The sequence below is a fragment of the Halichoerus grypus genome, chromosome 1 (genome assembly GCF_964656455.1).
Source record: "Halichoerus grypus chromosome 1, mHalGry1.hap1.1, whole genome shotgun sequence".
Taxonomy (NCBI): Eukaryota; Metazoa; Chordata; class Mammalia; order Carnivora; family Phocidae; genus Halichoerus; species Halichoerus grypus.
Window position 1 is genome coordinate 149,449,664 of NC_135712.1, and position 16,514 is coordinate 149,466,177.

Consider the following 16,514-nt stretch of genomic DNA (forward strand, 5'->3'; position numbering starts at 1 on the left):
CTTAGTTCTCAGACTTCATCTCCTATTATTCTTCCACTCCCTCACCCTGTTAGAGACACACTGGCCTCCTTGCTGGTCCTTAAACAAGTCAAGCGGGCTTCCGTTTTGTGGTCTTTGCATGTTCTACCTGCCCAAGAACGTTCATCCTTTAAGCAGCCTCTTAACTCTCTCCTTCACCTTATTTTCCTGAATAAGTGTCCAGTTTAGAATAGGTACTCAATATATATTTAATGCTGGTATTGAATATTTCAGTTAAAAATCCCATCCACAAAAAGCCCAGAGTTTCCCGAACAAGGAAAGACTCTGTCGCTTCCTGTTACCACAAAGCACACAAACAGCCTGCTCCTCTGAGGTTTTACTTACCCTGATCCCAGTGCCATTGTCTTGGATCTGAATCAACTTGAGGCCTCCCTCTTTAACAACCACTTGGATACTGGTGGATTGTGCATCTAAACTGGCAAATTAAACAGAAAAAATTTATTATTATTCTGCAACTATTCTAATGTACATATTTTAATATGAGCCAAGGTATAAGAACAAATTCCAGATAAATACAAGACTGTCTGGTTATTGTGTTTTTCCTCTGTTTTATAGGCTCTGTGACTACACTGTAATGAGTTTACATGCTGTGTGAGAGAGGGGGAAGAGAGAGGCAGGAGGGGGCAATCATCATTTTCAATAAGACATTCAACACCATTTCTGTTCCTCTAGGAAAGAAAGTGAAGTTAAAAGTAGGATCCTTTTGGGTGCCTGGGTGGCTCAGTCATTAGGCGTCTGCCTTCGGCTCAGGTCATGATCCCAGGGTCCTGGGATCGAGCCCCACATCGGGCTTCCTGCTCAGTGGGAAGCCTGCTTCTCCCTCTCCCACTCCCCCTGCTTGTGTTTCCTCTCTCGCTGTGTCTCTCTCTGTCAAATAAATAAATAAAATATTAAAAAAAAAAAAAGTAGGATCCTTTTACCACATGCCTATTTCTTACCCTCTCCTCAACTAATTTTGCCATTTATTACTTCAATTTTACTCAGTCTCGGGTTCCCAAGTGACCCTAATAAGATGTCATTTCAAAAAAATCATAAATGTGTTTTTCTACTATTTATTCCCTTTTAAGAAAATACATTTTGTTGGGGAAAAGAAAAAAAAATGTTAATGCAGAAAGTTCTTTGAGAAGCCAAGAAATCTTTCAGACTTTCAAAGAGTAGCCAACATCACAAGAGCACAGGCTACAGAAAACAAATTCAGTCTGTGGCTGCTTGAGAAAGAAAAGTAATCTGCTCCACACAAAGAAAATTCTTTCTTCAAAAGTAAGACAGTAAGTTACTTAAAGACCTTTCTCAGAAGCCCTTGAATTGAAGTTGTATTAGCCATCTCGATTTCCATATTAAAAAGGGCATAACTGGACCCCACACAAAATCCCTGCTCATAGAACTAATTATAAACCACTTAGCTAATATGTTCAGTTTGGTTGTGCAGTAGTCTGGCCCATTAGATAATAGGCCCAGGTTATTCTGTCAGTGAATTCTAACACTGGAGAAACAAAAGCCAGCCTTTACAGTTGGTGAAAAGAGAACCCGTTCCCATGTTCCCTGCTCCTTCTTTTGTCTACCTCCTAATTCTGTTCCTTTCCCTCAGTGGTCCTTTCTACACTGTTCTTTTAGTCCCACTACCCTGAGTGGTTGTTTATGTTTTCACAATCTTCTTACAAACCCACCATTCTTCGCTGGGTCATTTTGTTCTTTTCGTGTATTTATTTTATTAACATCAACTGATTTCAACACAAAGGTAACGTTTAGGTACATCATGAGCATGTCTTTTCGAAGTTTATAGTTTACACCCACCTTTCTTTCCAAGTTTTAACCTCTTCCTTCCACACTGTGACACTACTAAACTTCAGAATCCACGGGGTACCCTCACGAAATCACATCTTCGATGTGCCCCCCCCCGCCAAAAGGTAAAGGGGAGGAAAACACTAAGTTGGGTCACTAATTTGGCAATAGGGCAGTCAGAAGTTAAACCCAAAGTCCATCGGCCTGTCTAAAATCTCGACAATCTGTTTGGAATAAAAATCAAACGAACTGTACTCTTGAATGTGCATGGGTTATTTTTGGAATATGCAAGAAACGTTAACACGCATAACACAGTACCCTCTGAAGTATGAATGGAGATCGTCCCCCCGAAAATGTTTATGCATTTAAAAATTTTGCACCTTCTGTACATATAATTTTAAAAGTAGTTCCCTTAACTTATGGCGTCATTAAAACAATACGATGTAGCCCTCCACTTGGACCCCCCCCACCAACCCTACTAAAGTATCGCGAGAGCGCTCAGGAACTCGCGGCACCCGGGAAGGGAAAAGGCAGGACTCCGAGGCCTCCGAGGCCTCCGGCGCCGTGGGCATGCGCCGTACACGCCTCCGCCCTGGGCAGGGAGGCGTGTCCGCGCGCCCTCCTGAAGAGGGGCCTGTTAAATCGTAGCTGATAAGAAAGCCCGGCTCCACTCCCTCCCTACCAGTTCTCAATCATCTCCTTGATGGCATTAGCCGGCCGCTGGATGACTTCCCCTGCCGCGATGCGGTTCACCACTGTTTCGTCCAACCGCCGAATAACCCCCGCTACGAGCGACATTTTGGCGCCAGAAGAGCCTAAGTCACGTCGGGAGGCTCACCGGAAGTGCCATCAGCCAATCACCTCAGGGCTTCGTGCCCACGTCTTTCCAACCAACTCTGTTTACGCGGTCTTGTCCCACCTTCCCGTGGCAGACGCTTCGGAACCAGGGAGCTATTGATTGGGCAGCTGGATGCCAGTCAAGTTTCTTAAGTCCGCGGGTTCCTGGGTCTCTTGGTCCCTTCCTAAGCGCACGGCTTCAGGCCCCTGGCTAGAAGGGTATGCGCCTGCGCGCTGTCCGCTCTGCCCATTGGCTCTTTCCTGGGCTAGGGAATACGAAATCTCCAGCCAATAGGAACGCAGGTGGCGTAGCCGGAGGTTGGTGTCCCCCTGCTGGGGTGATTTGGCGCAGAGCGGAGGAGGTGCTTGTTCCTGCCGCTGCTCCTCCCCTCTCCTTGCGGCCTCCCGGAGGTCGGCCCTCTTCTTGTGGCCTGCAGTAAAATGTGGATGACGCCCAAGAGGAGCAAAATGGAAGTCGACGAATCTCGGGTTTTCCGGACCGAGTGGACCCAGCGTTACTTGGTGGTGGAGCCTCCGGAGGGCGAAGGGGCCCTGTGCCTGGTCTGTCGCCGCCTCGTCGTAGCCACCCGCGAACGCGACGTCAGGCGCCACTACGAGGCCGAGCACGACTACTACGAGCGGTATGTGGCGGAGGGAGAGCGCGCGGCCCTAGTGGAGCGTCTGCGGCAGGGCGACTTGCCCGTGGTCGCCCCGCTCACTCCCGAGGAGAGAGCTGCTCGTGCAGGCCTCGGGCTCGCCCGCCTCTTGGCCTTGAAGGGTCGCGGCTGGGGTGAGGGGGACTTTGTGTACCAGTGCATGGAGGTGATGCTGAGGGATGTACTGCCCGAACACGTAAGCGTTCTGGATGGCATTGATTTATCTCCAGAGGTTACGCGGCAGAGGGTCCTGAACATTAACAAGAACCTACGCAGTCAGCTTTTTGACAGAGCCAAGGACTTTAAAGCCTATTCCCTTGCCTTGGACGACCAGGCCTTTGTGGCCTATGAGAACTACCTCCTGGTCTTTGTCCGCGGCGTGGGCCAGGACTTGGAGGTCCAAGAAGAGCTTCTGACCATAATCAACCTGACTCGTCACTTCAGTGTTGGTGCCCTTATGGCGGCAATCCTTGAGGCCCTGCAGACAGCAGGGCTTAGCTTGCAGCGAATGGTTGGACTAACCACGACCCACACTCTGAGGATGATTGGTGAGAACTCAGGACTGGTGTCGTACATGAGGGAAAAGGCTGTAAGCCCCAACTGTTGGAATGTTATCCATTATTCAGGATTTCTGCACTTGGAACTCTTGAGCTCCTACGATGTCGACGTTAATCAGATCATAAATACAATATCAGAATGGATAGTTCTGATTAAGACCAGAGGCGTTAGGCGCCCGGAATTTCAGGCTTTACTAACTGAATCTGAATCAGAGCATGGCGAAAGGGTTAATGGACGATGTCTGAACAATTGGCTTAGAAGAGGGAAAACTTTAAAACTAGTATTTTCCCTGAGAAAAGAGATAGAAGCCTTCTTGGTTTCAATAGGGGCAACAACGGTCCATTTCACAGACAAGCAATGGCTGTGTGACTTTGGCTTCTTGGTGGATATTATGGACCACCTTCGAGAACTCAGTGAACTGTTGAGAGTCAGTAAAGTCTTTGCTGCTGCTGCCTTTGACCATATCTGTACCTTTGAAGTGAAGCTGAATTTACTGCAGAGACATATTGAGGAAAAAAATCTAACACACTTTGCTGCCTTCAGAGAAGTTGTTGATGAGCTTAAACAGCATCTTAAAGAAGATCAAAAAATATTTGATCCTGATAGGTATCAAGTGGTGATCTGTCGCCTACAGAAAGAATTTGAGAGACATTTCAAGGACCTCAGGTTCATTAAAAAGGACTTAGAACTTTTTGCAAATCCTTTTAACTTTAAACCTGAATATGCACCTATTTCGGTAAGAGTGGAACTAACAAAACTTCAGGCGAATACTAACCTTTGGAATGAATACAGAGTCAAAGACTTGGGGCAGTTCTATGCTGGATTGTCTGCTGAATCTTACCCAATTATCAAAGGGGTTGCCTGTAAGGTGGCATCCTTGTTTGATAGTAACGAAATCTGCGAAAAGGCTTTTTCATATTTGACTCGAAACCAACACACTTTGAGCCAGCCATTGACAGATGAGCATCTCCACGCCCTGTTTAGGATTGCCACAACTGAAATAGAGCCGCATTGGGATGACCTTGTGAGAGGAAGAAATGAATCCAATCCATAAGCCTTGGTAGTACTACATTGAGACACTCAAAGAGAATCTCATTCTAAAAGCAAACATTTGTCCGATTTTTCAAGTGAACTAATTTGGATTGTGGCAAAGCACCAAGTTTATTCATCCAAATTGATCACGATTCAGATTCTTCTGACAGATGTTTTTTTTCATCTCAAGAGGCAGCATGGGACTGAGACATGCAAACTCCTTTTTAAAAATTTAATTTAATGATGAAGTCATTGTTTTTTGCTTTTATGATATGATTGTTTTTAAAGAAGTTCAGTACTGATAATGTGAGTTGAATTAGAAGTCTGTTTTTCGGATGTTTTAAAGAAATTTTAGGTTTTAACAAAGTGCTAAAATTCTGATGCATATGGTCTGAAGTTACCAACTCCTTAAATGTATGTTTGAGTCAGTTTGCAGAAACTCACATAGCAAGTTCAGAAGTTTCTGAGAAGTAAGAACGTACATACGGTGGAGGTATTTTGTCTTAACTATCAAAATGTTAGAGACTATTTTTTTTTTAACATTTTTCTGAGTCTGAAGTCAATACTGACAGATTTCCTCCTCTCACCCCCCCCCCAGCCTACCCTAGTGATAATATTACTAGTAGAAGAAAATAATCATACAAAATTTTAGTCAGCGGAGTAAGAATTATTTTTAAATTGCTGGTTTAGGATGCTTCCTGCATTTTGGAGATCAGTTATTGGGGGTCTCCCCTGAATTTTTCACAGTTGGGTGCTGTTTTATCAGCTTGCCTATTAAAGGACTATGGTAAGTATAGAATCTTAATAGTTGCCCATTAGTAATTCTTTATTCTACTCCAGACAGAAGTTTGGCCCTGTCAAAAAAGGATGACAGAATAAGATTATTGCCCTCCAGGATCAGGAGGTGTGAGATATTTTAGCTTATTATGCATGGGTGTTACTGCTTTATAAAGAAATCCTGTTTAAAGGAAACCCTTTATTTTAAAGTGATACGACGTCAGATTGTGTTAGCTGCTGGAAGTGGATTTATTATAGAATTTAAAACTGTCCCACACATTCTATATTTACGATAGTGCACAAGTAGAAATACTTAATCCTCAAGAAGCAGCTTTATTAACAGATTGTAGCAATTCCATATTTCTAGTGAGACATCTGCTTTGTGCAAAAACAGTACTTTTCAAACTTATGTTAACCATGAAAAGGAAATCTTAACAGTGAAGCCAAATATATAAAACGATTTAAAAGCAGGACCCAGCTCAGAGGTCCTCTCACGTACAATTTGCAAACCTGTGCTGAAGTCCGGTCTTAACTATTGTAACACATTATTCTTGGTCACTAATCCAGCAGATTCATGCAACCAGGATACAATCAACAATTTAGAAGGAACTGATTCCCGAGCAATCAAAATAGATGCCGTAAGAGCTCAGGAACCAAAATTGTGTCAAGGGTTCTTGACCAGAAGCAGTAACCCCTCTTTCCAGAGGTTGTTGGAAAATATAGGGGACTTCTTTGGTTGTCAGACTTACCTGGGGGGATTCTGCTGGCATTTAAGCACAAAGGACCCCCCCCCCCCCCGCAGTGCATAGGACAGCCAGGCACAATGGAGAATTATCCTTCCCAAAGTGCCAGTAGGTCCCCCGTCGTACTGTTGTAGATTATTTTATTTTGAGGGACAGGGCAAATTACCGGTAGAAGCAGAATGAGAAAGGCAAATCAGGCAAACTGACACTAGTCGATAGCGGAGACTCATTCCAACGTTCCAGGTTTGACTGGTAAGATGAAGTAAAGGCCTTGATAGATTCTGGTAGCTCACAGTAGCATTTTAAGTCAGTGGCTTATATTGAACCAGACTAAAGGGCTCAGTTCTGTTAAACGGAATTAGAGCAGAAAAGCAAGTATTAACAAGCTAGTAATCGAAGATGGTCAAGTTGAGATTTTCGGTGAATGGGGAGTAAGCTTAAATATCTGGAAAAACAACAATGAAAAACCAACCACCACTCCTCCCTCCAAAAAAATCTACCGGTAATTTGCCAGTAGTTTAGAGTCTTCTCTTTCATGGCAAGTGCTTTATTGAAAGAATGTTTGGAGGACCTGCTTCTGCTTTCCTACCCTAGTTCCTAAAATATTGATGTCTTGTACATTTTGTGAAGTTCCACTATATATTTTGCTTAAGGTAATAAAACTAGTTTGCATCATGTAGTCACTGAGTTGGGGGGAGATATAAGCTAAGGATTTAAAACTGACCCTAAATAATAGAGAATTTGCTATAAACTAGTCTTGTTTGTAAAAAAGAAAAATGTGTGTATATTACTGTTTTCTGTATTAAGTAATTCTGTAACTGCATGGCAGTCTTTTAAAAAAATTTTTTTTTTACAGAATAGTTGTTACTGGTCCTATTGTATCAGTGATTATAGTTAAAATAAGCACTATTTTTTAAAAACCCTATGTCCCTGTATCTCCCATTCCTACCAGTTTTCTTAAAAGATTTGTCTGTATTCCCAGTCTCTTAGTGCCACTCAAACTGCTCTACCCAGCTAGATCCTTGTCAGCCTTCTTACCCTCTGACCCCACTGACTGCTCTTCCTTGAAGTGCTTGTATATGTTGGCTTCAGGGCTAGATACTATCGGCAGGTATGCTTCCTCAGTCTGCTTCATAGGCGCACCCCTTTCCCCTGACATGTTTGTGTTCTTGTGATTGTAACATTTTGTTGTAGAGCCTCTTTCTACATCATCTTAGCTGCTCTCATCTCTGACCATGGCTTCTGTTACCATCTGTATGCAAATGACCCCCAAGTTCATATCTCCTTTCTAGGCCTTTCCTAATTCATGTATCTATCTAATTGCTGACCTAGTCACTCTGCTAACTTAAGTCCACTCTTGTAGACACCATAGCATGTCATTGATCTTGCCCCCAAACCTTCTCTTCTGTTCCCTCTTTGAGTAGATGGCACTGCTGCTACCAGTTGCACTAGCCCAAGCCAAAAACTGATCTGTCCATGACCTTATCATATCCAGTCACGAAAACCTTTGTGTTAGGTCTACTGTCTCAAGTTTTTCTCACTTCTCCAGTGCTACCATCCTATTCAGGCCGTCAGCCTGAATTATATTATAGCAACAGCATCCTTGTTAGTCTCTTCTTCTCTGGTTTTGATCATTTTTTATGCTGCAGCCAGATTGTTCCAAAAGACATACCTGGTCATATCTCTCCACTGCTTTCACCGTGACATAGGATAAGATACAATTTCTGTTCATCTTTGAGGTCTCAGTTTAAGTACCACTTCCTCTAGGAAGCCTTCACGGATGCCCTTTAGGTGCCCCCACTGTGCACTCTCTAAATACCCGTTACTTTTCCCAGCCATACACTTGTCACACTTTGTTGCTACTTTTTATCTGTCACTGCTAGACTGTAAGCTTTATCAGGGCAGGGACTGTGCCTTGCTAGCCGTTCTGTGTGTAGTGCTTAGCACAATGCCTGGCGTTCCAATAAATGTTTGGATGAATAAATATGTGTGTAGTGTTATGATCTTTGAAGCCCTTTCATAGTCTCATTTGACCCTCACTGAGGTCTTCCTGCCTTAGCCTGCTTGTTGGGTAATTGTTATTCACATACTATGAATTAAGAAATGAAACTAAGTTCTTTGTGACTAGGGAATTGTATTCCCAGAATTCAGCTCAGTGCTTGGCATGTGGCTCAAATATTTATTATGTGAATGTTGTTTGAGGAAGCAAACTTAGATTGCAATTTGCCCTAGTAAATGTAAGTAGTAAAGCCAGGATTCAAACCCAGGTATACTTACATGAATCTATGGAATATAAAGTCTTTACCTCCTTTATTTAGAAGTCTTAATTTCTTTTCTTTCTTTTTTCTTTTTTTTCTAATTTCCAAAGATAGACTTCCAAAGGAACCTAGATGAAAAAGATTGGACAACTATTTAGTGGACTAAAACAATACTTTGGTAATTAAAAAGTTACACTCAGTATCAGAAAAAGATAATGCTGCAGCAAACATGCATACTATTTACTTGCCACTTTCCTTTACAGATGATTTCTGGCTTTTCTGGGATTTAAAAGTAAGTAAATTTAATAAAATATTAGAGGAATGACTCCGTCTTCCTGGTCCCTAGATACCCAGTTCTCTTGCTTTCTTGCCTACAGAATGTCGTTATCACTTCTCCAAGGAAGATGACCCAAAACTGACATGTAATCAAGGTGTACTTCTTAGATTTGCTATATTTCTTTGCTTTCTTGTTCACGTGCCTCTGAACTTAATTTCTGGGTAACCAGGGCTTTTGGGATTCGTGGAAGAACTATACCCATAGTCTTTTTCCTTGAGCCATTTTGTCCAATTTAAGGGATTAACCAGTGTTACACTAAGTTGGACTTTTAGTCTGAGGCACATTAACTCATCCAGAAATCTTAACAGTAGGTGTGATAGTCATCCAGTGATACTTGCTGCAAAACTGGGTTTTAATGGGTTTCTTTAATCCTTTGGATTAAGGAATTTCTCATTTTTATCTTCTTATAATTGAGAAGTGGCCTCATCCTATCCAATAAGTACTCAAATTTGTGAACTCTACCCCCTTTCATTTCTGCTTGCAAATTGATGAATTCTGAGGTCATCTCTTTCTTACACATTTTGTCAAATGCAGCCAACAGCAACCATAAAACATTTTGTTTTACTCCCCGCCCCCCCCTCCTTAGTAAAGGATAGATTCTGTGCCTTACAGGCTTTCCCAAGAGATAGTTTCACCACTCCATAACATGAGTCGCCCCCATAAGTTATTTCTTCCATCCTCCAATAGCAATTTCCTGAGTGCCTACCAACTAAGCCAGTGTGTAGTATGTTGAGTTTTTTTTAAATGGAGCCAATTTCTGTATCAGGATAGGCGAGGTGGTCATAAAGTAACAACAGCAAAATCTCAATGCCTTGGGAACTTTCCTCTTGCAACTTGGCTAGGGACTTTGCTGAGGTCGAGGGTCAACAAACTACAGTCCACAGGCAAAATCCATACTGCGGCCTGTTTGTGTAAATTTTATTGGAAGACAGCCTTGCCCACTTATTTATGTCTATGGCCACCTTTGCTCTATAATGGCAGAATTGAATAGCTGTGACAAAGAGTGTGTGCAACGCACAGAGTCTAAAATATTTGCTTCGTGACCCACAGAAAATGCTCACTGGTCCCTGCTCGAAGTTGTTCTCATTCTGGGTCTCAGGTTAACCAGATATCATGTACAGTGTGGCTGCTCATTTTGGGAAATGAAAAAAATGCAGCAAATCACTTAGAGGCCTATAAAGCGCTTTCACTGCCCGAAACAAATCCCATGGCCACACCAAAGTTCCAGGAAGACTGTAATCCTTCCATGTGCCTCAGAAGAAAACCAGAACTATTTGGAAGACGACACTAGATTAACACGTGGTTATATCTATCCATTTATGTAATTTCTTTAAAAATATTTTTTATTGAGGTAAAACATATTCAGTAAAGTGTGTAAATATTAAATGTATGCCTCAGTGGATTTTTTTATACACTCTTGAACCCATCACCCAGATCAAGATACGAACATTTCTAGTACCCCGGCAGATGCCCTTCTGTCCCTCCTGCACACAGATACACTATTCTGACCTTTATCACCAGAGTTTACTTGTCTTTTTAAAGCTTCATGTAAATGTAATAATTATATGTGCTCTTGTGTCTTTTGTTCAATACTATGTGACTCATCCATGTTGCATGTAGCAGCATTTTTTACTTCTGTGCAGTATTCCATTGTATGACTGTACTGCAATTTATAAATCCATTCTACTGTTGATGGAAATTTTGGTTGTTTCCAGTTTGTGGTTATTATGAATAAAGTTGCTATAAACATTCTCGTATCTGTCTTTCAGTGAACATGTGCACCCATTTCTCTCAGTATACTCTGGTATATACCTGGCTTCCATACTTTCCTGTAATTATTCAGACAGCAACCAGAGTGATCCCTGTTGTAAAAATATAAATCAGACCATGCCAACCCTCTGCTCAGAGTCCTCCCAATGGCTTAGTATTATAATTAGAATAAAGTCCAACATTTTTATCGTGGTCTACAAAGCCCTGCATGATCTGCACCCCCACATAACCCTTTTTCTTCCTACCCTGTCTTCCGTCACATCCTTCAATCCCTTTCCCTATCCCTAGTCACTCCGTACCGGACACTGCTTGCGAGTTAGGGAATCAAGATAAATGATTTGACCCTGTCCTAAAAGTGGTTGTTACATATATAGATAATTTTAACAAGACGTAACACTGGTTTGTGTTAAGTCAATTACTGTAGGGATTAAGAGGCAAATTTGCACTATGATTCATTAGTGTAAAATAATTTAGAAGTATAAAAGTGTGAAGTAAATTACAATCCTGGGAAGGGATTTAGAGAATAAGATTACAATGTAAAAGCTTCCTGATAAATTAAAAAAATGTGTATAGTCTTGTATTTTAGTTCTGTTGATTATGAATTAGAGTTCACCAACTTGACTACTCTTACAACTTACTGTTTGCTATTACATGTTCATTTCCTCGAGGGATAGGAGGGAGCTGATGGGGGTGGGGGTGAGAAGGCATTGGAATAAATAAAGAAGTGCTGATACTAAGCACGTTCCGAAAAAGCACCCTCATGACAAAGGACCTCCTTTAACATCGTACCATTACTGATATATTGATTATTGTAAAATAACTGAAAGAGTTTGACTTAAACTCTTTCCACATTTTTTTACTTTCTTGATATATAATTGAAGTACAATAAACTGCACAGCTTAAAGACACATGCGTGAAACTCACCACAATCAAGATAATGAGCATTTCATCATCCCATAAAGGTTGCCCTTTGGTTTTGACTAGTGGGAAGGGAAATTTACTCCAATTTAAGTGGGGTGGGAAAAAAGGACATTATTAAAAGAATATGAGGTTCTCTCAGAGCCACTATTGTTGACTTCCCTCTCTGAACTTTTTTTTTAATAAAGATTTTATTTATTTATTTGAGAGGGAGAGAGAGCACAAGCAGGGGGAGTGGAGAGGGAGAAGCAGGCTCCCTCCTGAGCAGGAAGCCAACATGGGGCTCGATCCCAGGACGCTGGGATCCTGACCTGCGCCAAGGGCAGACTCCTAACTGACTGAGCCACCCAGGCTCCCCTCTCTGAACTGTCTTATCAATTTTGCCAGCCAGCCTTTGTACATCTCCCTGGCTGTCTATCACTACCTCACTCCCGCGCCACTGACCACTGACCGAGTCTCCTACTATGCCAATTCCACATTCTTGGGCAGGGCCTGTGACAGTGCAGGCTGGTGATGTCTTCCTGAGGCCAGGTGTGTTTACCCATAGTGAAGTGAGTAATGCCTGTGAAGGGAAGGGGCCCCTAATGTATTTGGTGGGGCTTTCTGGTTGTAAGAAACCAACTTGTGCTAGCTTAATGGGAAACAAATGAGAGAATGATTAGAGAAAGACAAGAGAATCTCATGGAAACCAAGTAGGGGAATAAGATTCAGCGGTCATTCGACAATCACTAAATGAAAGCCTACTAGTGCCAGGCACTGGTCTGGGCACCAGAGACTCAGATTCCTAAGTCAAATAAATTTCCTGCCTTCATGGGTCTTGTTCGTGCCCTCCTTGTACACCTGCTTCTTTGTCTCTGAACACCAGCTTCCACTGCATGTATGTGTGTGTGTATAAATTTTTATAATGGGGGAATATGGTTGTTGTGATTGCAGAGATGTTTTTCTCTAAAGGGATCTATAACATGCAGCTGTAGGCCCAGTGCTTTAGTCGAGGTGGGTAGAAGAGGGAGCCTCTATAGGAGGATTTGGGCTGGGCAGATGCACCAAAAGTTGCCTATCACATCTCTCAGTGCTTAGCAACCACTGATATTTAAAGTAATTCCAATAGTTTATTGCCTTCTGTCACCAGCATTCTCATTGACCCTTCTCAATGAGAATTTATAGAACTGAATATTCAAGAGTCCATAGAAAGATCATTTACGCCAACTCCTTTACAGGTCGAGAAATTGGGTCCCAGAGAGGTGGCTAAGATTATTCTGAATTACACAGCAGACCCAGGGTGAAAGCTACTTCCTGTTCCTGTGCTTTTCCCACTCTGCCATTCTGTCATTGCCAGATTGGCTCTTTGCCTCCATTTCTTTCAAGGAACTACCTGTTTGCCAGGTGGGAGACCCCGGAGTCCTCACAGTCTTGGCCTTTGGCTCTGGCTAGCTATGGCTGAGACAGGGTATCATCTTAGCGCTTACACAGAAATCCTTTAGGAATCCAGAATTCTTTGAGATATTGTTACATTAGATATACAATAAAAATTATTAAAATTTTCATATTTTGATGGGTATTCTGAAACAGTCTGAGTAGTGTACAGTACCTGTTTCTAGAGGGTTTGAAAAAATCTGAAAAGAATGGGACTGGTGCCACTTAGGTAGTTTTTTTTTTTTTAATTCTTTATTTAAATTCAATTAATTAACACATGGTGTATTATTATTTTCAGAGGTAGAATTTAGTGATTCATCAGATGCATAGAACACCCAGTGCTCATTCCGTCAAGTGCCCTCCTTAATGCCCATCCCCAGTTACCCCATTCCCCACCAACCTCCTCTCCAGCGACCCTCAGTTTGTTTCCTAGGGTTCAGTGTCTTATGGTTTGCCTTCCTCTCTGTTTTCATCTTATTTTATTTTCCCTTCCCTTCCCCTATGTTCATCTGTTTTGTTTCTTAAGTTCCACATATGAGTGAAATCATATGGTATTTGTCTTTCTCTGACTGACTTATTTTGGCCTAGCGTAATACCCTCTAGTTCCAACCACGTTGTTGCAAATGGCAAGATTTTGGTTTTTTTGATGGCTGAGTAATATTCCATCGTATATATATGTACTACATCTTCTTAATCCATTCATCTGTCAATGGACATCTGGGCTCTTTCCATAGTTTGGCTATTGTGGACATTGCTGCTATAAACGCTGGGGTGCATGTGCCCCTTTGAGTCATTGTGTTTGTATCCTTTGGGTAAATAGCCACTTAGGTAGCTTTTTTGACAATTTTTCAATTTCTTCTTATGACTCTTGCATATTGAATTAATTTCAATTTTTTTATTTTCTTAGGAAATTTTCCATAATATTAAGGTTTTCAAATTTATTGTGTTGTTCATAACATTTTAATTTTATCTCCTCTATTCTTCTGGTTATATTCCCTGTCTCATTCCTAATGTTTGGGCTTTCTCTTTTTCTTAATTGGCCTCACTACAGATTTTTATTTTCTTGTCCTTTTCAATGAATTTGCCCTTGTGTTCTATCAGTGTTATTCTATTAAGTATCCTATAAAATAATTCTCTTTTCTAATTCATTGATGTCTGCTTTTATTTTCTTTAATTAATTCTTCCTATTTTCTTATTCTTTTTCTACCTTCGATTATTTTTCCATATCCTTGAAGTGGATATTTGTACGTTTTGTTTAATAGCTAACCTATCTTCATCATACATCAAACCTATTATCAATATAAATTAAATTTCTAAGGCCTTTATTATACCTTTTATTGACTCGTATTCTTCTTTGACGTGGATGCTGTACCACACCACCTAGATATCTCAGTCAGCACTGAGGTTCTTATTTCATCTCTAAAAACCAAGAACATGTCATATGTAATTATAATACTATCATCATAGCAAATTAATTCTTCAACAAAAACTAATGCCTAGTCCATATTCAGTTTTCCCCAGTTGTTCTCAACATGGACTTTTTAAAGATAGTTTCTTCAACTCAGGATCCAAGCAAAGTCCACACTCTGTATTTGGTTGTTGCGTCTCTCACATCTCATTTAACCCAGAGGAGTCCCTCTGCCTGCTCCACATTTCCTCATGCCATTGTTCTGTTGAAAAAGCCAGGTCTGCTGCTGTAGGGACTATCCCACAGGCTACATTGATCTGTCTTCTTTCTTGTTGTATGTAATTTGTTCTTCTATCCCCCATATTTTATTTAGTCTTGAAGTTCATGCTAAAGGCTTGATTTTTTAAATTTTTTTAAATGTTTTATTTATTTATTTGACAGAGAGAGAGAGAGCACACAAGCGGGGGGTGGGGGCAGCAGAGGGAGAGGGAGAAGCAGACTCTGAGCAGGGAGCCCACATGGGGCTCAATCCCAGGACCCTGGGATCATGACCTGAGCCAAAGGCAGATGCTTGACCTACTGAGCCACCCAGGTGCCCCTAAAGGCTTGATTTGATTCAGGTGGGACTGTTGTGGCTTGAAGGCTGGAAATATGGTAGTGTGAGCTTTTTGCTGCCTCACAACAGGATCACAAACTCTGGTCTGCCCATTTCTAGTAATGCTAGGACTGGTCAGTGGGGCCAGGATTGCAGCTCCATCCTGCCTCTGTCAGGCTCCCTCCCAGTCTCTTAGCTGATGGCTTTGATCCACTGGTCACTGTCTCCTGGACCCTTTCATTCATTAGGACTTATAATATAGTTGTCTTTCTAACTCTATCACTTCTTCTATACTTATGAGCTGCATTCTTCTGGAAAGTAGAACTTTTCCTTAATAACAGGACTATTCAGTTACCTTGAAATAAAGTTACATGCCAAGGAGTCACGGACAAGATCCACGAGGGTAGGAATTCATTTTGCTTTCGTGACAAATCTTCAGTACCAAGGCCAGTGCCTGGCACCTGTAGGCCTCCACTAAACCATTGTTGAAGGAAGAATAAATGCATAATTCTTCCCCTTTAATTACTAATTTTCAGAGTTAGGAGTTGGTGTTTCCGTTTTTGTTTGTTTGTTTTTATTTTTTTACCTGTGAACTTTTTACATTTCAATAAAAACTTTTATTTATAAACTTGAAGACTTATTTTTTAATTGTTTCAATCAGTTTGCAGTCACTATTGTTCTTCATGCTCATGTTGACTCATCTTTGACCACTGGTGGCTTCTTTGCATTGACTCCTGTATCCTTTGCCACAATCCCATTAGTCTTTGGTAGCTTCCATGCTTTTGTGTATCAGATGTTCGAGATTCATCTCTATATTCCTATCCATACTTGGTTGGGAGTCCCAGTTCCTCGAAGTAGAGAATGGTTGGTGGTCAGAGATCACCGTTAGGATGTTGGTGTTGCTCATTCATTAGCTGTCATTGCTTCTAGGCCTTTCCAGTGCACAGAGCTAAGAAATACATATTTTATGGCCATATTAGTTTTTACAATTTAAACTTAACATTGCAGAGTTTTTATTTAACTTTTATTCAACTTCTTTGATTTTGTACTAATATTTCTTTTGGGCTGAAAATACTTGTTTCTAAAACATTAGCATAGTAACTTATTTGCTTTACCACAGTACACATAAAATACTTTCAAAATAACAACAGTTTAAATAATTTAGTAATATTAATAATAGTAAGATTACCAAATGAAGTTGAGATTTCTGTACAGTTCTGGTTGTCTTTACAATTGTCTTTAAAATATATTCCATTATGAATGTACAGTCTAAATACTGTGCTATAAAGTTAATTTAAATCATTATTTTTGTGTGTATGGTTATGTCATTGACTTGATATTCATTTAAGTTTATTTGTTTCAGTTTGGGACAAGTTTTAGGTTGATTTTCA

The 16,514-nt window shown here is 41.1% G+C and overlaps 2 protein-coding genes across 3 annotated transcripts in view; one reads left to right on the forward strand and one right to left on the reverse strand.

Moving 5' to 3' along the window:
• Positions 1-2,651, reverse strand: part of MLH1 (mutL homolog 1) — a 42,416-nt gene extending 39,765 nt beyond the window's left edge. For both annotated transcript variants that reach the window (XR_004917879.2, XM_036094161.2), the window contains exons 1-2: positions 2,504-2,651; positions 364-454 (exon numbers count right to left, since the gene is read on the reverse strand). Coding sequence is in view for 1 of the 2 variants with exons in the window: in XM_036094161.2 (XP_035950054.2) it covers positions 364-454; positions 2,504-2,619 (207 nt within the window). In the remaining variant the exon portion in view is untranslated. The remainder of the gene's footprint in view (positions 1-363; positions 455-2,503) is intronic.
• Positions 2,652-2,938: 287 nt separating this feature from the next.
• EPM2AIP1 (EPM2A interacting protein 1) lies at positions 2,939-10,770 on the forward strand. The gene has a single exon (XM_036094187.2). It carries the CDS (start codon positions 3,100-3,102, stop codon positions 4,924-4,926), a length of 1,827 nt encoding a protein of 608 aa, XP_035950080.1. The 5' UTR covers positions 2,939-3,099; the 3' UTR covers positions 4,927-10,770.
• Positions 10,771-16,514: the final 5,744 nt, after the last annotated feature.

What these genes read in the sequence shown, in the direction of transcription:
- EPM2AIP1 (XM_036094187.2), top strand. Translation starts at nt 3,100, where the DNA reads ATGTGGATGACGCCCAAGAGGAGCAAAATGGAAGTCGACGAATCTCGG.